The sequence below is a fragment of the Rattus norvegicus genome, chromosome 2 (assembly GCF_036323735.1).
Source record: "Rattus norvegicus strain BN/NHsdMcwi chromosome 2, GRCr8, whole genome shotgun sequence".
NCBI classification, from domain to species: Eukaryota; Metazoa; Chordata; class Mammalia; order Rodentia; family Muridae; genus Rattus; species Rattus norvegicus.
The window spans coordinates 16078895-16102127 of record NC_086020.1 but is presented as its reverse complement, the minus strand read 5'-3'; the positions used below and the strand labels follow the sequence as shown (position 1 = coordinate 16102127).

At 39.9% G+C, this 23233-nt stretch overlaps 1 protein-coding gene across 1 annotated transcript in view; it reads right to left on the bottom strand.

Annotated features, from left to right (window-relative positions):
- Window positions 1–1901: 1901 nt before the first annotated feature.
- Mir9-2hg (Mir9-2 host gene) overlaps window positions 1902–23233 on the bottom strand; it is a 190309-nt gene continuing 168977 nt past the window's right edge. The window contains exon 4 of the mRNA XM_039103406.2: window positions 1902–3626. Coding sequence (XP_038959334.1) covers window positions 3606–3626 — 21 coding nt within the window. The 3' untranslated portion in view covers window positions 1902–3605. The remainder of the gene's footprint in view (window positions 3627–23233) is intronic.

Here is a 23233-nt window from a genome sequence, read left to right as displayed (position 1 = left end):
GCTCATGGATTGGCAGGATTAATATAGTAAAAATGGCCATTTTACCAAAAGCGATCTACAGATTCAATGCAATCCCCAACAAAACACCAATCCAATTCTTCAAAGAGTTAGACAGAACAATTTGCAAATTCATCTGGAATAACAAAAAACCCAGGATAGCTAAAGCTATCCTCAACAATAAAAGGACTTCAGGGGGAATCACTATCCCTGAACTCAAGCAGTATTCCAGAGCAATAGTGATAAAAACTGCATAGTATTGGTACAGAGACAGACAGATAGACCAATGGAATAGAATTGAAGACCCAGAAATGAGCCCACACACCAATGGTCACTTGATTTTTGACAAAGGAGCCAAAATTATCCAATGGATAAAAGATAGCATTTTCAGCAAATGGTGCTGGTTCAATTGGAGGTCAACATGTAGAAGAATGCAGATCGATCCATGCTTATCACCCTGTACAAAGCTTAAGTCCAAGTGGATCAAGGACCTCCACATCAAACCAGACACACTCAAACTAATAGAAGAAAAACTAGGGAAGCATCTGGAATACATGGGCACTGGAAAAAATTTCCTGAACAAAACACCAATGGCTTACGCTCTAAGATCAAGAATCGACAAATGGGATCTCATAAAACTGCAAAGCTTCTGTAAGGCAAAGGACACTGTGGTTAGGACAAAACGGCCACCAAGAGATTGGGAAAAGATCTTTACCAATCCTACAATTGATAGAGGCCTTATATCCAAAATATACAAAGAACTCAAGAAGTTAGACCGCAGGGAAACAAATAACCCTATTAAAAAATGGGGTTCAGAGCTAAACAAAGAATTCACAGCTGAGGAATGCCGAATGGCTGAGAAACACCTAAAGAAATGTTTAACATCTTTAGTCATAAGGGAAATGCAAATCAAAACAACCCTGAGATTTCACCTCACACCAGTGAGAATGGCTAAGATCAAAACTCAGGTGACAGCAGATGCTGGCGAGGATGTGGAGAAAGTGGAACACTCCTCCATTGTTGGTGGGATTGCAGACTGGTAAAACCATTCTGGAAATCAGTCTGGAGGTTCCTCAGAAAATTGGACATTGAACTGCCTGAGGATCCAGCTATACCTCTCTTGGGCATATACCCAAAAGATGCCCCAACATATAAAAAAGCCACGTGCTCCACTATGTTCATTGCAGCCTTATTTATAATAGCCAGAAGCTGGAAAGAACCCAGATGCCCTTCAACAGAGGAATGGATACAGAAAATGTGGTACATCTACACAATGGAATATTACTCAGCTATCAAAAACAACGAGTTTATGAAATTCGTAGGCAAATGGTTGGAACTGGAAAACATCATCCTGAGTGAGCTAACCCAATCACAGAAAGACATACATGGTATGCACTCATTGATAAGTGGCTATTAGCCCAAATGCTTGAATTACCCTAGATGCCTAGAACAAATGAAACTCAAGACGGATGATCAAAATGTGAATGCTTCACTCCTTCTTTAAAAGGGGAACAAGAATACCCTTGGCAGGGAAGAGAGAGGCAAAGATTAAAACAGAGACTGAAGGAACACCCATTCAGAGCCTGCCCCACATGTGGCCCATACATATACAGCCACCCAATTAGACAAGATAGATGAAGCAAAGAAGTGCAGGCTGACAGGAGCCGGATGTAGATCGCTCCTGAGAGACACAGCCAGAATACAGCAAATACAGAGGCGAATGCCAGCAGCAAACCACTGAACTGAGAATAGGACCCCCGTTGAAGGAATCAGAGAAAGAACTGGAAGAGCTTGAAGGGGCTCGAGACCCCATATGTACAACAATGCCAAGCAACCAGAGCTTCCAGGGACTAAGCCACTACCTAAAGACTATACATGGACTGACCCTGGACTCTGACCCCATAGGTAGCAATGAATATCCTAGTAAGAGCACCAGTGGAAGGGGAAGCCCTGGGTCCTGCTAAGACTGAACCCCCAGTGAACTAGACTGTGGGGGGGAGGGCGGCAATGGGGGGAGGTTTGGGAGGGGAACACCCATAAGGAAGGGGAGGGGGGAGGAGGATGTTTGCCCGGAAACCGGGAAAGGGAATAATACTCGAAATGTATATAAGAAATACTCAAGTTAATAAAAAAAAAAAAAAGAAAGAAAGTCAGTTTGGCAATTTCTCAGAAAACTTCAAGACCCAGCCTTACCACCCCTGGGCATATACCCCAAAAATGCCGCGCTGTACCATGGGGATACTTGTTCAAATATGTTCATGGGAGACACATGGTGGGCATCTTGATGACATGCCAATGACCTGGGACAGAGGAGGCATCCAAGAATCAATGGGGATGACCTTGGTTGTGACTCACAGCATTGGAGATGTGCAACCTGAAGAGGCTACCTCCTGTCTACCCACAAAAATTTTGAACCAAAATCTATCCTATCTAAAAGAAATGCAGGGACAAGGTGGGAGATGGAGCGGAGCTTGAGAAAATGACCAAGCAATAACCAGTAAAACTAGAGATCCATCCCTGGGCAAGCACCAGACACTAGTAATGATACTTGTAGGCAGGATTTTAGCATGGCTGTCCTCCGAGGGCTTCCATCCAACAATTGGCTCAGATGGATGCAGAGACCCCCAGCTAAATAGTAGATAGAACTGCGGTACTCTTTGGGGGAAAGACTGAGAATCCTAAAGCAACTTCACATTAAGACCTACAGAGTCAACTAACATTGAGCTTTGGGATTCTCAGAGATTGAACCACTAACCAAAGAACACACACGGACTGGACCTAGGCCCCCCTGCACATATGTAGTATATGTGCAGCTTTGTCTTCCTGTGAAACAACTGGAGTGGGGGCTATCCCAATGCTGTTGCCTGTCTGTGGTATATGTTCTAGCTGGGCTGTTTGTCTGGCCTCAGCGGGAGATGATGCACCTGGTTCTGCAGAGATTTGCTATGACAGGATTGGAGGATAGCAAGGGGAGGGGTCCATCCTCACATAGGAGAAGGGAAGAGGGGATAGGGGAAGCATTGTGAGAAGGGGTGGCCAGGAGGAGAGTAACACTAAAATAGCCCATAGATGAGTGGTGGTTTCACAGAACAATAATACCCATGTCCTGTCAGATCATTAGGGCTATTTAGAAAGATTCAGATGATTTTGTAAAATGAATGTGGACGGAAACTTCTGTGGAAGATTAGTGACTATCAAGATGATCAACCCCAAAACACCAACTCTGATATTTTAGCCAAATATTCATCTACTTCATCTTTTGCTCATCTCTTATTGCTTTCACTTTAAGTCTGATTAGTTACTCAGTTTGTGACAAGAAAACTTTTCTGGATTTGTTGCTGTGGCAATGTTAGCATAAGGGGAGTTAACACTGTTGTAGAAAAAATCTCTACTCACAGGAATGATGGCCCATCCTGGGTTATTTCATACCAAGTTCCCTTTCCCTACATCCACTTGATTGGGTACTCACACCTCACCTACCCTAGATCCATGGCCTGGAGCAGGGCTTTCCTTTCTTCTGCTCTGGCCAGAACCCTTGGCTGAATTTCAGTCTTCTATTTGGCCACAATGTTGACTCGAGGATGGTTGTTTGAATTCAGACTGATCTGTCAGAGCAGTGTCTGAGGATTCTGAAAGGAAATGAAGCAGCAGCTGCCTATGAATGAAGATAAATGAGAACAAAAAACTACGATCTTGGGGAAAAGAAATGGGACGCCAGTGAAACCATTTTTATTGATGTATTCAGTCAGTTTTGGTACCTCCAGACTTTGGGGCTATATTTAATTTTGATTCAAGTGAAGTAGGCTTTTCTATCCCATTAGATAAAAGTATTCTAACTCCAAGGTTTATTTTCTTAATTTGTAAATAGAAATCACAAGAAATATCAAAACTATGTTCCCTTATCCAAAACAAACACCTAGAAAAATAATAACAATAGCAAATTTACAAAACATTTAAAAGGATTGTTGTGATTCATTCATTCTTTCAGGTTTGTGGCTGGCAGTTTCCCACTAATTAAAGCATGCTGGGTAGAGAACAGAATACATTTATTCATTCAAGTTGCTAATATGGTTGAAGCATGTTAAAAATGACTTCACAAGCAAGAATATAAAAATAATGGTAATTTTACCTCTGTGTGTTTGTTTGCTTCTTTCTTTCTTTTTGATTTTCTAGACATTAAACCCAGAGAATCATGCATGATACTCTGAGCTACACTTAGAAGCCAAAACCCTCATTTCCATCTTGAATATGAGAAGAGATGTCATACACACACGCACATACACACACACACACACACACACATACACACACATACACACTACGCACACACACACACACACACACACACGCACGGACATACACAAGGCATGTCACTCAGCATATTTGTACTAGTGTGGCTGAATAAAATCCATGTTGTATATTACATATTAAAAAATAGACATCAGCTTTAATTTTTTTCTGGGATGAGAACTAAACTCAGGTCTTGACATTTAGGAGGCAAGCAATCTACAACTGAGTTATCTAGTCTTCTAAATTTTTTAGAGTTTTTTTTTCTTTAAAGAGAGATGGGTGTTTTCTTCCCCACTTCACCTTTTAAGTAGGTCAAGATAACTGTCCTAATTACAATTTGCTGAAAGCCTGTGTTTGTTTATACTGACACACAGTCTGACAGGTATCCTGTTTGTTTGTTTTAATTTAAAGGTAATTTACTGCCCATAAAAAGTAGGAGATTAATGATCCTAGAAATTGAAATCAGTTCCCCACTCACCAACTAGAGACAGTCTAATCTAAGAAAGCCCATGTTTCCATCCCAATTTGTCTCACCAGCAACAATGCATTTGTACTCCATAACAATTTGGTCATTGGCTTTTCTCTGGAGATTGCCCAAGAGGATGCTAATTGAATTGATGACTTTTTGTTCTGTTCAAATGAAGAGTTATTTTGTGCAATTCACCTGCTGGCACATGTGATGACTTGTGTCACCACCAGTACTAGCATTTTTGAACAGCGAGACTTTATAACCCATCTTACAATCACTGATGGCCCCTTTCTCCTGCTTTCCAACACGAAAACAGAACTGTTTTATATTTAGCTCAAAAGTCCATCTGACATGTTCACTGACTGATGCCCCAAATAGAGTGCTGCAGACTGAAGAAGATCCACAGGCTGTTGAGTAATGTAGAAAAGCCCCCAAGTCCACAGATACTTTTCTAACAGCTACACTCACATTATAAAACTGACAATAATTGTCCTAGCCAAAGACTTTTCACATATAGCATACTTATAGCAGGCCCTGAGAACGCAAAAAACAGACACCCAAATGAAAAGCAAAATATCCAAAGAGCATGAACAGGCAATTCACATAAGAACTATTACAGAAGCTTAGCAAGATGTGAGCAAGTAGTGACATCAGCCGTGGAGAACGAAGTGGCACTGGCAACATGGCAAAACATTTCCCCTTCAGATCCCTGAGACTGAACATAGCACTAGTACGTAGTCATAATGTTACTAGCAGTGCAGTATAACCAGACAGTACCAGGGGTTTCTTTAGTAGAAAACAGTCGTGTTTATAAAAATCATTTCTCTAAGAATAGTTTCCACTTCCATAATTTAGTCAGAGGAAGCAATTGAAAGTGGTGTAAGATTAAAAGAAAAAAAGCTTTGAGGAAAAATTCCCAGCAATGGTGACTACCTATGGGAAACTGTGTCCTTATATGGCTTGTTTTCCTCATTCTTGTATCTTCAGTATGAGAGCATGTCCGCTGTATTACATGGATTCAATATGCATTTAATTAATTATTGACACTGCCAAAATGTACTTCATCTAGGTATCATTACAGCAGCAAATAAAACAAATGATTCTATGACCTTAAAATAAAAGTGTTCAGCACTTTGTGAAGTAATAATTCTCTATTGTATTTTATTGGCATGGGATGGTATTTTAAATAGCTTCACTTAAAAATCAGAAAACAGTGTGTATCTAATTTGAAAATAAAAATTACAAAAATGGATCTAGAATATAATCTATCCTCTACAGTACCAAATGTGCTATGTATACATTACATGAAATTCAATGCTTTTTATACACTTATACTTTTAAATCATGGTACAAAAGTTATATATTGGTGATATAATTAAACAAAATATGTGGGTCTTATAACATTGTAAAATAAAGGTTATTTCCCTGAGGATAACAGTAGTAAAAACCATGAAGGAAAAGTTAACTTTTCCTGCACATCCTACTGTCTTAGGGATTCTACTCCTGTGATAAAACACCATGACCAAAAACAACCGTGAGAGAAAGGGTTCGCTTCAGTTTACATGTCCCTATCATAATCTACCATGAAGACTCGTCAGGGTGAAACTCAAGGCAGACACCTAAAGGCAGTAACTGAAGCAGAGGCCATGAGGAAACTTGCTGCAGAGCCTCTGGAAGGCTTGTTCTTTACAGTTTGCTCAGCCTGTCTTCTTCTAGGACTACAGATGCAGGAGTGACACCACCCACATTAATCTTCAATCAAGCAAATGCTTTCCCACAGGCCAATGAGCTAGGGCTCCCTTCTCCATTAAGGTTCCCCCTTCCCAAATGATTCAGGTTGTGTCAAGTAGACATAAAACTAACCAGCACGTACACCATTAAGCACATTTTTAGTTTTGAGACTACATTGAAAGAGGAGAATCTTGCTAGGTGTGGCGATTTCACCTTTAATGTTAACAGAGGCAAAGACAGGCAGATCTCTGAGTTCAAGTCCAGCCTGGTCTATAGAGAGAGTTCCAGGACAACCAGGGCTAAACCAAGAAATCCTGACTGGAAAAACAAAAATAAAACAAAAATGCAGAAAGAAAAGGAAGAGCCTTTGACATTTATAACACAGTCATGATTGTTTTTAGTTTGAGTTAAGTGCACAAGAACTTACTCAGAGAACGTATCAAATGATATGAGAATAAAGAAAGAAGTGGTCTAAATATCTCAATATGGAAATATTAATTCACTATCATAGAGTTATCCAAAAACAAAACTTTCTTCAAGTTTTGATCATTGCGGGTTGGTGGTGTGCTGCAGAAATTGAAGTCATAGGACATGTTGGTTGGTTCCCTTAATACTGAACATGCTGAATTACTTGGAGTTAGGAAAAATGAATGAGGAAGTACAAAAAACTGCATTGATTTCTATTTTTTTTTTGGTTCTTTTTTTCGGAGCTGGGGACCAATGATTTCTATTTTTAATTAACTTTAATGTGGATGTGTGTATACAGATGTTTTTAAGGAAGTGTGACAGTATATTGATGCACGTGCAAATGTGTTATGCCTGCTTCAATTTCTACTTTATTTACCAGGACAGGATCTCTCAGTTACCTAAGAGCTGGCCTATTTAGACAGTCTGGCTACCCTGGCTACTGAGCTCACCCCATAGATTCCTGTGATCACCTAACAATCACTGTGACTACAGGCGGAGCAACTCATGAGGCCAGTTGTTATGTGAGATCTGGGGACTGGCACTGTGTTCCTCATAATTGTGCAGCACGTGTTTTATCCACTCAGCCTTCTCCAGAGGCCCTAATTTTATATTTATGGTAATAAATATGCAAAACTACTGCGAAATGCAAAGCAATATTTGCACCAACACCCAAAATACAAGGGGACTTTTAAAATGCGTTTCTTAGGAGCATTTAAAGATAGACTCTTTGAAAGTCTGGTTTTTATTTGACTTCTCTAGATGAGAAAATATCTTGAAAATGGTGGTGTTTCAGATAACTGCCCATGTAATTGCCAGGAGCTCACTCTAAGATTGGTAGACAAGCGGTGTGTGGATAGTTTCTACAGGAATTTCAAACCAGATTCTAATTGATGAGCCGCATGCTGTATGCCAGGCACTCTGTTAAAAATCTGCCCTAGAAACAGGCTTTCCGCACTGTGAAACAGGCACCGCCTTTCATTATCACCGAAAGACACATGTCAACTCTATGCATTTGCATTGGTGTCCATGGCATTTCTGTTGCACCAAAGAATGCTCAGTCCTGGAGACACAGCAGTGAACCAATAGCCCCATCCTCCCCAATTTAGACAAGTTCCTGATGAAAAATAAATGTTAAAGATAACTAATAGTACTGTTATTCACTAGAATGATAAAACTTGAAGTTTTCTCCAAGGTAAAGCATTATGAAAGGGAGGATGTATTCCCTGAAAGGAAGGCTGTGTTGCCTTACATTCATTTATGTTGTCACATATCCACACTTCAGTCACTGGGGAACCTGGTATGACAATAATCTCTTATTAGAATGAAGCTGAGATTTTCTTACTGTTTAATGATGGGATAACTGTCCCAGTGTCATAGTGTAATGGGATACATACATTTGCAGTGGTGCTGGTGCAAAGAAACTCTGTTCACCAGTCAGTCACGGGAGTATATAGCCAGTACAGCCCACAGAGACATTGGGTGATGATGACGAATGATGGCGTTACTTATTTGTGTTCTTTCCACAAAGAACTTTCTATTATTATTTTGTACTTCCACTTATTAGAAACATCCACTATAAAACAATGTTGTAAATCCATTGGCAGCATATAGATTTATATGCTCATATATCTAGTGGCTGACTTGATTGCCTCAAGTCATGTGATTGGCCAGTACTATGTAGGCTGTGAAACGACACTATGATGCTTACACGATGACACAACTGTCTAAAGTCACATTCCTCAGAATGTATTCCATTGTTAAGTGATGCATGACTTATATGTTAAAAGCTGGCTAAATTACTGAAGGAATTTTCCATCTTTATGGTTAAAATGATAGTGCTAACCAGTCATATTAAAAAAAAAGATAATAAGCCCTGAGGAGAGACTTCAAGCTCGAGACCAGAGGTAAGACCAATTTTTCTGCTCCAAGTGACCTGCCTGGTGGACTCAGGACACACAAAGGCAAAATTCCTCTAGGACTGCACACTTCCTGTATCTAGCTGGAGCCAGAACCTCGCTGATACCAGCCCACAGCTCCCTGCTCCAAAACGACATGGAGAGAGCTCATCGCACTCCTGATATTGCAGGACAGGAGAGACCACCAGTACTGCTCACTCTTGCCCACATCTCTGGCCCAAGAGGAAATTATATAGGGCCTCTGGGAACAGGAAGATAGGGGCACCCAAGCTGCAGGAGCACTGCGGTCCAGACTGTGCTCATATCTGAAGGGACCCAGTCAAAGAGCTTCCTGCACCCAAATCCCATGGAAGGGAGAGCTAGAACTTCACAGGACAGACATGCCTGGGAAGCCAGAGACTACTCTTTGCCCACATTTCTGACTCTAGAGGAAAATGCATAGCGCCATCTGGGACCCTGTGCCCAGGGACCCAGGGGAAGGCGGGGCAGGCCCTTCTAGTTGCTGCCCTCACAGAGAGCTGAAACCCAGCCCTGAGGAGAGACTTCAGGCCCTAGACCAGAGATAAGACCAACTTTTCTACTCCATGTGGCCTGCCTGGTGGACTCAGGACACACACCAACAGGAACAGCTGAAGACCAGTAGACAGGAACGACTATACTCCTGAAAGCCGAACACTCTGTTCCCATAACTGGTTGAAAGAAAACAGGAAAACAGGTCTACAGCACTCCTGACACACAGGCCTATAGGACGGTCAAGTCACTGTCAGAAAGCAGAACAAGGTAACACCAGAGACAACCCTTTCAGCCAGAGGTAAGTGCAGGAACCCAAGCAACAGAAAACAAGACTGCATGGCATCATCGGACCCCAATTCTCCCACCAAAGCAAACACTGAATACCAAAACACACCAGAAAAGCAAGATCTAGATTTTAAATCACATTTGATCATGATGATGGAGGACTTCAAGAAAGAAATAAAGAACTCCCTTACAGAAATGCAGGAAAACACAAATAAACAAGTAGAAGACTACAGAGAGGAATCACAAAGATCCCTGAAAGAACTATAGGAAAACACAATCAAACAAGTGAAGGAATCAAAAATGGAAATAGGAGCAATAAAGAAAGCACAAAGGGGGACAACCCTGGATATAGAAAACCAAAAGAAGAGACAAGGAGCCGTAGATATAAGCATCATCAACAGAATACAAGAGATAGAAGAGAGAACCTCATGAGCAGAAGATTCCGTAGAAATCATCAACACAACTGTCAAAGATAATGTAAAACAGAAAAAGCTACAGGCCCAAAACATACAGGAAATCCAGGACACAATGAGAAGATCAAACCTAAGGATAATAGGTATAGAAGAGAGTGAAGACTCCCAACTCAAATGACCGGTGAATATCTTCAACAAAACATAGAAGAAAACATCCCTAACCTAAAGAAAGAGATGCCCATAAACATACAAGAAGCCTACAGAACTCCAAATAGATTGGATCAGAAAAGAAACTGCTCCCATCACATAATAGTCGAAACACCAAATGCACAAAACAAAGAAAGAATATTAAAAGCAGTAAAGGAAAAACGTCAAGTAACATATAAAGGCAGACCTATCAGAATTACACCAGACTTCTCACTAAAGACTATGAAAGCCAGAAGATCCTGGACAGATGTCATACAGACCCTAAGAGAACACAAATGCTAGCCCAGGTTACTGTATCCAGCAAAACTCTCAATTAACATAGATGTAGAAACCAAGATATTCCATGACAAAACCAAATTTACACAATATCTTTCTACGAATCCAGCCCTACAAAGGATAATAAATGGTAAAGCTCAACACAAGGAGGCAAGCTATACCCTAGAAAAAGCAAGAAACTAATCGTTTTGCAACAAAACAAAGAGAAGACAAGCACACAAACATAATCTCACATCCAAATACGAAGATAACAGGAAGGAACAATAAATATTCATTAATATCTCTCAACATCAATTGACTCAATTCCCCTCTCTGTAAAGAGGAGGCATCAGCTGAAATCCATTGACGGCAGATGCTGGAGTTGGTGGCAGGATTTTCCCCCAGGTAGAATATGCTTCATGACACTGTCCACTAAAAAATAAGTGAAAATATACAGGCATCAGTGTGTTTTCATTTAAGTTATGGAATGGTAGTCATGAATGCTTCACTCCTTCTTCAAAAGGGGAACAAGAATACCCTTGGGAGGGAATATGGAGGCAAACTGTAGTACAGAGGCAGAAGGAACACCCATTCAGAGCCTGCCCCATATTTGGCCCCTACATATACAGCCACCAAACTAGATAAGATGGATGAAGCAAAGAAGTGCAGGCTGACAGGAACCGGATGTAGATTTCTCCTGAGAGACACAGCCAGAATACACCAAATAAATAGACGAATGCCAGCAGCAAACCACTGAACTGAGAATAGGACCCCCGTTGAAGGAATCAGAGAAAGGACTGGAAGAGCTTGAAGGGGCTTGAGACCCCATATGAACAACAATGCCAAGCAACCAGAGCTTCCAGGGACTAAGCCACTACCCAAAGACTATACATGGACTGACCCTGGACTCTGACCTCATAGGTAGCAATGAATAGCCTAGTAAGGGCACCAGTGGAACGGGAAGCCCTTGATCCTCCCAAGACTGAACTCCCAGTGAACGGGATTGTTGAGGGGAGGGCGGTAATGGGAGGAGGTTAACATGGGATGTTGGCCTGGAAACCGGGAAAGTAAATAAGAATTGAAATGTAAATAAGAAATACCCAATTTAATAAAGATGGAGGAAAAAAGATAATAGTCTTTTGCTTCACACAAAGAATACAGAGAGGGAGAGGAAGAGGGAGAGAACATTGTCGTTGAAATGGTACATCATGAATTAGTCCTTCTTGGAGCTACAAGAGAAACCAACTACTAAATCTGATGGTCTGCAGAAGGTGATCAGTGCTAGATGCTGATGGGCAGAATAAGATATAATGTATAATTTGTCTAAGTGGCAAGTAGCTTGAGCAATCTCTGTTGTCATTTCGAGCTTACTTGTTTGGGAAAAGGGGTAAATGCCACATGAATGACATCTCTAAGTGAAGGTGATGCTTTGCTGGAGAAAGCATAGCAGACCAATTGACTATTGTCTACTGGGTCCATCAACTGAAAAGAAATGGATCCAGGGCTCTCTAATTGCATGCATACTTCTGTAGTCTTGCTAATATATCATATGTATTTTCATGCTCAAATTATTACTTTCTCTTATTGTTGTTATTTAGTACTTATAGAGATTAATGGCCTTCACCAGTGTGATACATTTATATATCTAGCAGGAAATGGGGGGAAGCATGATCATTAATAAGGGATCAGTTAGGAGATAGTTTGAGAGCAGCACAATCCATGCCAGCTTTTACATCTTGAAAATCAATCAGCTATTATTTGGAGGGGTTGCACCATCAGCTGCTACAGAAAAGCATTATATAGCCGCAGTTCCCCCAAATCTTTCATTTCTTTCAATGTAATTCTCCCACAAAATATTTTTTTTGCTCAAATGGTGGTTTCAAAATTTACAAGCAGGCCAACTTCTTTTTTTCCATCATATGGAACTTAATGTGGATCTGACTTCATTCTCAAAGGCACTAGTCTCCTTTGAAACAGTATTAGAACATCTCACAGTTATATGCTGCTTCATTAATTATCAGAACATTCAGAGTGAAAGGTTACTTTACAGCAAGAATATTCTTTATTAAAAATTGACTTTTTGTAAAATAGTAATACCTGGGTTTTAACATTTTTTACAGAGCACAGTATAGTTTAAAGTAATAGCAAATAGAACCTGCATTCATGTTATTTACAACTAATGTTCCCTCTGTACCTTTCAACTCTTGAAGTGGAAATTTATGACTTTATCATGTGATGCAGACTCATGTATGTTTTACTGAAGCAGACCCATGAGAGGACACATAATGTTTGTAGAGAGTATAAGTAGGACCAGCAGACAGTGCCCGTCACTTGTGTAGCTAGCCTCGGCACACTTTGTTGTCTCTAGTCTTCTCTGATCTTCTATTCGTTGAGGGAGGCAAGGCAGAGAGATTTTCCTGACATTCTGGCTGGTTCTGGTTGCTCCTGCTGGCTTGTGCTGATTTGATGGATGCCTGACTGTTTCTGCTGGATCGTGGTGCTGCTGCTGCTGCCTCATGTTTAGTGACATCTTTAAACTGGACTACTGGTATCCTGACAACAGAAAATGGAATTACCTCAAAGAAGGACTTCTAAACAGGTCCACAGGGCTAAGAGAGGGGTGCAAAAGTGTTTGCAAAGCCTTATTAAAGAAGATTTTTGAAAAATCTAAGCCTAAAAACTCCCACCTTTAATGTTTAACATTTACCAGCTCTATAAGCATGACACTTTCCACTCAGAACTAAACTTGCCTTTCTTGTACTCTGAAAGCCAGTAGCACAAAAACTCTCACCACCAAACTCTTTCTTCGTCATCTCCTTCAGGAAATCCTGTTGTAGTAATTATTACAATTAAATAGCGAGACACCAACCTACGCTATTGCTGGCATGGTGGGGCCACATGGCATCTGCAGGGTATTTTCATTTTAATCAGCAAAACATCTCAACCCAACTCGATAAGTTTCTAATTTCCATCCCATGCTGTCACTGGCTACTCCCTGGGCCCTACAGTGATCTTACCACCACGGCTAGTCCCACATTGCCGCAGGCTACTCTCTGGCCCCAGCAGCAGCCACCCTCTTGAGACTCTCTGCCGTGAATTCTTCACAGTCTCAGCACCAGTCCCTTGTGGTTATAGTCACAACTCCCAGTAATCCATTAAAATCAAAACTCAATAAGCTTGTAATTTATCAATCAGATTTATATTAGTAACTTCTCACTCCACAAAACATCCACACAATAAACTCACAACTAATTGATAATGATATAAATTGCCCACCTAGATAAGACAAATTGTCTTGTAGTAATCCATCCCTTATAAGATTTTCATAACTACCCATGGCCATTTAAGGCCAAATGGATCTGGGTCGTTCTTCTCTGCCTCCACCTTGGTTCTTCTTCTTCTTTCTTTTCTCTCCCCCTTACAAAAACTTTGTCCCCATCTTTCTTTTTAACTGCCCAATCATAGGCCTTGCTTTATCTTGTGCCTGCCTTCACCTGCATCTAGACATCAATCCAGAAAACCCCACTTTTGTTCCATGTGAATTAGCAGAGTCTGGAAACAAAAAAGTATATGCATGTCTGCAGTACCCTGTTAATAACTGAGAACTTGTGTATTTTCTTTGCTAGTAATCACTCCTACTCCTCCCACTTGGCATTAACCTCACCTCCTAATACAGTTTATCATGTCTCAAATCATTCTTGGCTCAGATCAGCCTACCTAAATTGATTTTTATCTGAGTACTCAAAGGTATAAATAGGGTTGGACTGATAAATCTTTCCAGTCTGTTCTGGGAATCTTAAAGAGCAGATATAGGATGGAGGCTTGACTTTCAGAATTTTCCATTTTCTGCTATAAATGCTACCATGCTAACTGATTTTTAACTCCCAATATTATGTAACAGGATGAAGAATTGGAAAGAAGTAATAAGAGTTGGCTCATGTGAGCCAGTAGGAGCAAATTTCACCACCATGTAACACTCAACTTACTAGACGCTAGCTTTAAAATGTATTGAACATCATGAAAGGGGTTCCAGAGCCAATAATCTACCTCAACCATTAAAGTGTGGGGAATCCCACTTCAGGTGTTTGCTTCCTATAAAAGCTATGAATTGCTTGACTACCTAACTAATTGCACAATCTGATTTTGTTAACTAGTGTGGACATTTACATCAGCTCCCAGTATCATGGTATTAAGAACCACCCGACTTCATCCTCACATAGTCCCATTGCCATGATTATTTCAAACTACAAGGATGTTTGAAAAATACACATACAAGGATAGTCCCAAATGAAAGCAAGTAGGCTGATTGTGCAATGGCAGAGTCGTGTTGTCTAATAAGAAATAAGAGTAAGAGCTCTTATGTGTGTTCCCTGCGGCTCAGTTTTAATGGATATCCTTATTAAAGGATAATCGTGCACACATACAAAGTGTTCCCTTGACATTATGTGAAGGAAGTCATTCAAAATCAATAATAACCATAATCAACATCAATAACTTTTACATGCAGTATATAAAGTCTATACTGAATAGTCCCTCTGTCACAAAGACATCACACTTACACCAAGAGCCATGGCAGGTCAGATATCTCTTAAATTCCTTGCAGAAGCCAAACTGTTTCACAGAATTTGAAGGCGTTGTTAGACTAAATCTAGTGATTATTCTCATCTAAAGATGAGGTTTATTTTCTAAACTCAAAGCTAGAGCTCAAACAAGAGAACACAGCGTTATAATGTTCACACTTGCTGAGCAAGCAGAAAGACCTACACTCATGAAAAAGTTGGGTGTAGCTGCACACATCTGGATTGTGGAACACGGTCCTGGATGCCATTAGTGTGGGAATATGGCAGAGGCAGGAGGGCTGGCCACCAGTCTGGCTTCAAGTTAGTGATTGATTCTGTATCAAAATAGTAAAGTAATAGATAGGGAAGGAAGGACACCTGAAGTCACAGAAATATACACATCCCATTTCCACAGTCATTTGCCGTGACATTTGCTGACTTGTTAACAAAACACCCTTTCTGAAAAGGTCAAGTAATACCAGAAGTATGGAGGAAAGAGAGTGGGTGTCATCTTGGTCACCTGTTGCTGAGTAACAAATCACGCCATCACCTAATGCTGTGAAACAGCTACAATCAGATGACAGCCTCAGCTCAGACTGCTGGTGTCTCTGCTTTTCCATACGGCCTTACTACTAGTTCTCTCCAAAATAGCAGACCCAGGACAGACATACTTTTCATACAACAGTTTAGAGCAGAGCAATAGAAGTCTCTAAACAAAAGGAGAGATCAGAGATGATGGAAGTCCAAATCCTAGCTGAAGCAGCTCCATGGAGGAGGGAAATCAAATCCATCTTGATTCTTTAAAAATACTTTTAGCTCAAAGAACTAACAGAAAATAAAATGAAATGTCTGGTTCCTGCTGAGAAATCACAAAAACAAAATAACGGCTAATCATTCTCAAACTGTTCACGCATCCCTCTGTAATCCTCTCCCTCTGTCGTCTCGAATTCTAAACATCTACTGTCCTGCTTCCTATCATCATTAGCTGACTTGCATTTTTGAGATTTTATAAATAGCAACCCCCCCAAATTGGTTCTTTGGTTTCTTCCTTTTCGCAAGATTATTTTTCAGACTTAATAGTTCTTTCATTCATTCTAGGCTACTGTGAAGTAGGTAACCTTTATGTACACACATAACACAACCTGTTAACTCTTTCAGACATAGAGGGCTTTGAGTCGTTGCTAGTCTAAAACTGTCAGTAATAAGCTGGTACAAGAACACAGAAACAAAACTTTGAACAGCTGTATACATTTATTTTTTACCTATAAAAATACATTAGCTGGGTCATATGCTAAGTGCCTATTTAACATTTTTAGAAGCAGTTGCTCTGTTTTCTAGAGTGGCCAAACCTTTTTTGTTATCATCAAATTACTGCAGTTTCAATGTCTTCATAGCCTGAATGATACTTGTGGTCAAACTTCCAGCAACTGTCACATAATAATATCTCAGGGTAGTTTAGATTCTTGACCTTCAGGACTAATATAATGAACCACTATTACATGTGATTTAGTATGACAATACAGACATTCTGATGAAGTGTTTGTTTGGATCTTGCCTGTTTGAGAATTAGTTTCTTTTATACTTATTGTTGAGAATGAAGCCTCATACACTCAGTATATAACTTCATTCGAAACCTATTTCTTGCAAAAACTTGTGTTGCAACAGATGGAGATAATAACAGAAAACCACAACTAGTCATGTGGTTCTTTTTAAAATAACTTTTGAGATAATTATATATGTACAAGAAGGTGCAAAAATAGGAATGTTTTCATGTAAACCATCCCCATGATGTGGTCTTTCATTTCTATCATACCATCACCTATCCCATTTCTCTTAGCATCTCTGTTGCATGACAAAACTTTCTATGGGGAGACACTACGACATGTCTGCTCACCCAGATTAGAAACCCAAGACAGAAAAAAGGTATAGATCCCAGCAGAGTTCAACTTGGTGAGCTAATAAATTTTACTAGGTTTACTTACAGAAATACGAGTGAGAAGTTACTTAGAGGAGTAGAAATGATTCAAAGACAGCTTATTCACCAAAACTCACCCCAGTACACGTGACATCTCACAAAGCTGGGAACCTGGTGCACACCACACAGCTCACAGGTAGCTGGCTCATCAGGCTGGACAATGCCCCTTCCAAGTGACTCACTTGGAAAATCTCTTCCAGGTATCTCATCTGGTCTCTGCTTCTTCCAGCTGCACTGGGCTCACGTGAGAGCCTTCTCTGCAGTTTGGTTTGAATGATTCTCAGCAGTCCTATGCCTTACTCTGGCTGAGAGGGGTTTAGTGAATCAGGTGTTTCCAGAATTCCTGAAGCTGTTTACTTCTCTGCTCAAGGAGTTTCTCTGGAAGATGGAATGTTTCAGTCTGGGAGGAAGCCATTACAAAGCAGTGCCCAACTTCTGGAAAGCATTAATCTAGTCTCTGTGTTATAATTTTGTCATTTGACAAGTTTACATTCACAATATCATATAGTATGCGACCTTTGGAGTTTGTTCTTTTCATTTAGCATAATTTTCTTGAACCAATGACTTGTCAAAACTTGTGTTGTGTTTTATAAAACAGGGCATGAGAAGCACAGGGCATGGAGAGGCCTTTCCAAGGTGTCCCCTTGAACAATCAAGCTATACAACAGGCCTAATATAAATAGGGGTTTATTTGGGACTTGAAGGAGGGGGTAGTGGCAAAGAAAATGGGACAGAGAAGAACTGAAAGACAGAGGAAATAAGAAGAGAGAAACGGGAGGATGCAGGCTGTGAACACATGGGGAAGAAGAGAGAATGAGAAGGCTAGGTTGATTCTATGACAGGCTTCAAATTGGCAATTAGAAAGACCAGGCCTAGATCTCTGTTTCCAAGAACTGGGCAATTACAGGCAAGTTGAGGCCTCAGAAGCTGTCTCTCGCCTGTCCTGAGGCAAAAACAATGGGTCAGCAGCAGTTTCCAGACTTACTCAGCTACTCCCTCAGTAAGTTTCCAGACCTCCCCAGCAACTTTCCAGCCCCTCCACCCAGATAATAGAATGCCCATAGAGATGGACCCAACAGATTAACATAGAGGTCACCTACCCAGGAATTCCCTAATGTGCTTTAAATCAGGCCTGCAAGCTCACTTGGTTGTCTTTCTATCTTGGTAATGGGAGACCCCAGCATGCTGGACTTCTGCAGAATAAAACACTCTGCGCTTACATCCTATTTGAGTCTTTGAGTCTGCAGCATTATTCTTTGGCGAATCATGTACCCTTATGAGGAGGGTGGGATAGAGAGCCCTTTTCACATGTGAGTCAGGGTGTTCCTAAGCAACTATTGGGTGAAGCCTAGAGGAAATGACAATAATATGCATGCTTAGTACTATTTATCATTGTTGATTAGTATTCTACGGTGTGAATGTACCTTCTTTATTTACCCGCTGACATTCTGAAGGGTGCTTTGCTGTTCCCAAGCTGGAGTTATGAACAAAACTTGCTATGGCCACTGGGTACAGGTTTTGATGTGAATGATGCACCAAACTGTCTTGGTTTTATTGTTACTTGATTGTTAGTGTTTTCATAAGCTGTAATACTATTTTCTGAAGTGGTTAAGCCATTTTATATTTCTTTAGTAAATGGACTTGTAAGGTGGTTTTTCTGTATTCTTGTTGGCATTTGCTTTTGTAACTTATTTTTAGTTTTAGCTATTGTAACATGTTCCTTGCCATTTTTATTCTATGCCTATCCTCTCCTGGGTCCTGATGAAATGGTCTTTACCTATACCCTCTTTATTAATAAGTCTCGTGATTTTGCATGCATATTGTTTCAATTAGTTGTTTAAGGCTGAGTTTCCAAATAATTTTGTTGAGAAATAATAAGTGTATGTCTTTAAGTATACAGATAATAATGTATAAAACATTTAATGATGAGTTCAAGGAAATAAATTCCAGCTCTTTGATTATGAATCATTTGTGATGATAATCTCCCACCCTTTCTCAACTTACTGTTGAGTTTTTAAGAGACCTTTACATAATACAAGTAAATTTTCTAAATAATTGTATTAAGTGATGTTAAGTAATAGAATAATAATGAGTAATAACTTATTCAAGAGATAGTTCTCATTCTTTTCATTCCCATACAATCCTTCTTCCTTAAGTAATATTGATTTTTCTGTTCATGTTTGAAGTTTTAGTTCTGTTTTTATTTATGACTTTAATTTGTTTGTTGTTTGTTTGTTTGTTGTCTTACTAGTTCAAGCAGGATAGTACTCCCAATCCCTTGCTTCAGCCTCCTTGCTTCAGCATTTTGAGTGCAATACTACACACAACTTTCCTTGGATGCTGGTCTGTGCATGACAAATTCTTTATTTACTATGTTTGAAACATCTTTCTCTTCAGAAAGTTGTTTTTGCTGGGTATAGAATTTTAGGTAACCCGTGTCACCTTTTCTTTCTCCTCTGTAAAATGAATAATTTTCTTTTTACATCATTATATATGATGCTCATGTCTCTGGTGCTTGGAATTCATGATATTGTTGGATAATTTTTGTTGAGTTTAGAAAATATCTCACCATTATTTCTCTGTCTTCGATTCTTTTCTTGAGAGATGCTAAATTGAAGCTGTTTGCAGTCATGACACAGATCCCACATCTTTTCCTATTTAAGTGGTCTTTTGTGGTACGTTTCATTTTCAATAACTTTCACTACCTCTTCAAGTTTAACTGAGTGACCTCCTAAGCTATCAATCCCATCAGTGCATTATTATCCTAATTGTAGCATTTTAAGATCATTATAAACTTGATTTTTCTTTCTCTTCACTATCTCTACTTACTAAATCTCTGTCAGTTCCAGATCAAGTTCAACTGGCTACTTTTTCTCTATCATGGATTTTGTTTCTCAGATATCTGGTAGTTTTCAGTTACTGGACTCTGTTACATGCTGATTGTCCGGGATTCATTCTGACTCAGTTTAATGTGAAAGATTGCTACTTTAGGTAGTTGATACATGGAACCAGTATCAGTGTTTAATCTAGAGACAGCTGAATATTCTGCATGCCTAAGTTGTGAATGCTCTAGACTGTGACTTTTGAGTCATGAGGTATTCTAGTCAGCTTGGTGGGACTAGGCACCATGTTTTCTTATCCTGTTATTTTCTTACCTGGCTCTCTCGCAGTTTCCTCACACAAACTTCCAGATCTATATTCCACAGGATACACAGAATCATTTTAATATTAAATAGCCCTGAGGTTCATGTGTTTGAACACTTGGTCCCCAGGTAAAAGCCTTGTTGAGAAGATTATTACCTTCTTCAGTAGACTGAGCCTCACCGGAGCTCCTTTCTGAGCTGAGCTTCCTGATTTTGGATCCAGTGTGATCCACTGCTCAATTTTCCGCTATAAGACCTTCTTTGCCATGTTGGATGGTACACCTTTTTTTCCTTTTATTGGATTTTTAAAATTTACACTTTAAATGTTATTCCCTTTTCCGGTTTCCCCTCCAGAAACCTTTTATCACATCACACCTTATGATTCTATGAGCGTGCTTCACCCACCCACCCACTCCCTCTCACATCCCCACCCCTACACTGGGGCATCGAGTCTTGACAGGACCAAGGACCTCTCTACCCACTGGTGCCTGACAAGGCCATCCTCTGCTACATATGCAGGTGAAGCCATAGGTCCATTCCTGCGTTCTCTTGGGATGGTGGTTTATTCCCTGGGAGCTCTGGGGGTGGGGGGTCTGATTGGTTGATATTGTTGTTCTTCTTATGGGGTTGCAAACCCTGTCAACTACTTCAGTCCTTTCTCTAACTCCTCCATTGGGGACTCTGTTCTCAGTTCAATGGTTGGCTGCAAGCATCTGCTCTATGTTTGCAAAGCTCTGGCAGAGCTTTTCAGAAGATAGTTATATCAGGCTCCTGTCAGCATGTACTTCTTGGCATCCACAATATTGTCTGAGTTTGGTGTCTGTATATGGGATAGATTCCCCAGGTAGGACAGTCTCTGGATGGCCTTTCCTTCAGTCTCTGCTCCACATGTTGTCTTCAACATATAACAAGGACACATTCTCCACTATATTCATAGAAGCATTATTTATAATAGCCAGAAGCTAGAAATTACCCAGATGTTCTTCAACAGAGGAATGGATATAGGAAATGTGCTCCATTTACACAATGGAATACTGCTCAGCTATTAAAAACAATGACTTCACGAAATTCATAGGCATATGGATGGAACTAGAAAATACCATCCTGTGTGAGGTAACCCAGTCACAAAAGAACACCCATAATATGCACTCACTGATAAGGGAATATTAGCCCAAAAGCTCAGAATACCCAAGATACAATTCACAAACCACATGAAGCTCAAGAAGAAGGAAAACCAATGCGTGGCTGCTTCAGATCTTCTTAAAAAGTGGAAGAAAAATACTTGAAGTAGGGAGTGTGGATCCCCTTCTTAAACTGGGACTTTAAAAGCTCTTTCTCCTTTAAGTTGCTTCATGAGACACACTTCACAAGTACAAGACAAATAACAAATTCTGACAACTTCTGAAGAAGTCTGGACTTACTTATCTGTGTACCTTGACAGTTCAGTACTCTGATCCATAGTACCTGACTTTATTTCTCCAGACACTAAGCTACGCAGGCAGTCTGGTTGACTAGCTGTAGGCTTCTCTCATGTGAAAAAAATGCTATTAATTTGAAACAAACATTAGATTCGCTTTACATCTTTGTCCTCTTTTAGGAATACACTCCTTTCATTCTGAGACGTATTGTCCTGAAGGTCATTGTTTCAACTATTTTACTTCTTTTTCTTTTGATATTTCATACAAAATATTAGCCCTTCTTTACTATGTCTTTATTTAGGCTGAAGAATTTTACTTCTTGGTGTGACAATATGATAGCATCTGTGGACGAATATTTAAGCAATATCTGCTCACTAAGAGTTATTTTTTTAAGCAAAGAGAAAGGAATCCATAGTTTGGGGGACAGGATCATTTGTCGTTGTTGTCTATCTTCCCTTTTTACCCATCCTTATAGGCCTGTTATGTAATCCCACTTCCAAGTGACAGATCACCATAACTTAAACTTCAAATGAGTAGGATCCTTCTATTCAGTTCTATTTTGGTTAGCTGCTCAGTCTTTATGGTCTAGCATAGTATTATTCAGAGGGACGAATCCATGGTAGAATAGAAATAAGAAAACAGATTTTAGGCAGTTGTTTAAATACTCAGTGTCACTTCTAACAAGTGTTCATCTAGTAACTCAAACAGTGGCGCTAACTAAAATTCCTTATCTGGTTTGCCTAGTTTTCTCTGTGCTCAAGAAAACACACAAAGGAGATAGAACTATAAATGAACTTCCATATCTTTTTCACAACAGTTGACAGGAAAGCTGAATATACAAATGCAAAAGAATGTTTCTACCACACTTGTACAACAATAATATACTCTAATACTACTTAGAAAAGTAATTCTGGGGCTGGGGATTTAGCTCAGTGGTAGAGCGCTTACCTAGGAAGCGCAAGGTCCTGGGTTCGGTCCCCAGCTCCGAAAAAAAAGAACCAAAAAAAAAAAAGAAAGAAAAGTAATTCCACAGAGATTAAACACCTAAAACTATAAAACCCTGAGAAAGCATAGAAGAAAAGCTTTGTGTTCGATTTAGCAGTGATTTCTTGGGAATCACAACAGAGGCATAGAAGAACAATAACAACAAACATACAGCTAAATTGCATGGTACTGAAATGAAAACATTCTATGTATCAAAGGAGACAATGAACAAAACAAAACATCTCATAGAATGAGAGAAGGCATTTGCAATCTACAAGCTAGTATGTAATTCTTATCTAGACTCTACGAAGAATCCCTATCACCTATTGTTACCCAGAATAACAGCCCTCAATCCAAAATTGGGAGAGCACTTGAATAAACATATCTGGACAGAAGATAGACAAATAGCCAAGTTGTATGTTGGTCAGTAGCACAGCTCTGGTTATCATGAAGAGGGCCCTGGGTTTGATCTCTAGTGAAAGACAGAGGAGAGAGAGAGACAGACATACAGACACACACACACACACACACACACACACACACACAAAGAGAGTCAGAGAGATAGACAGACACACACACACACAAAGAGAGAGAGTCAGAGAGATAGACA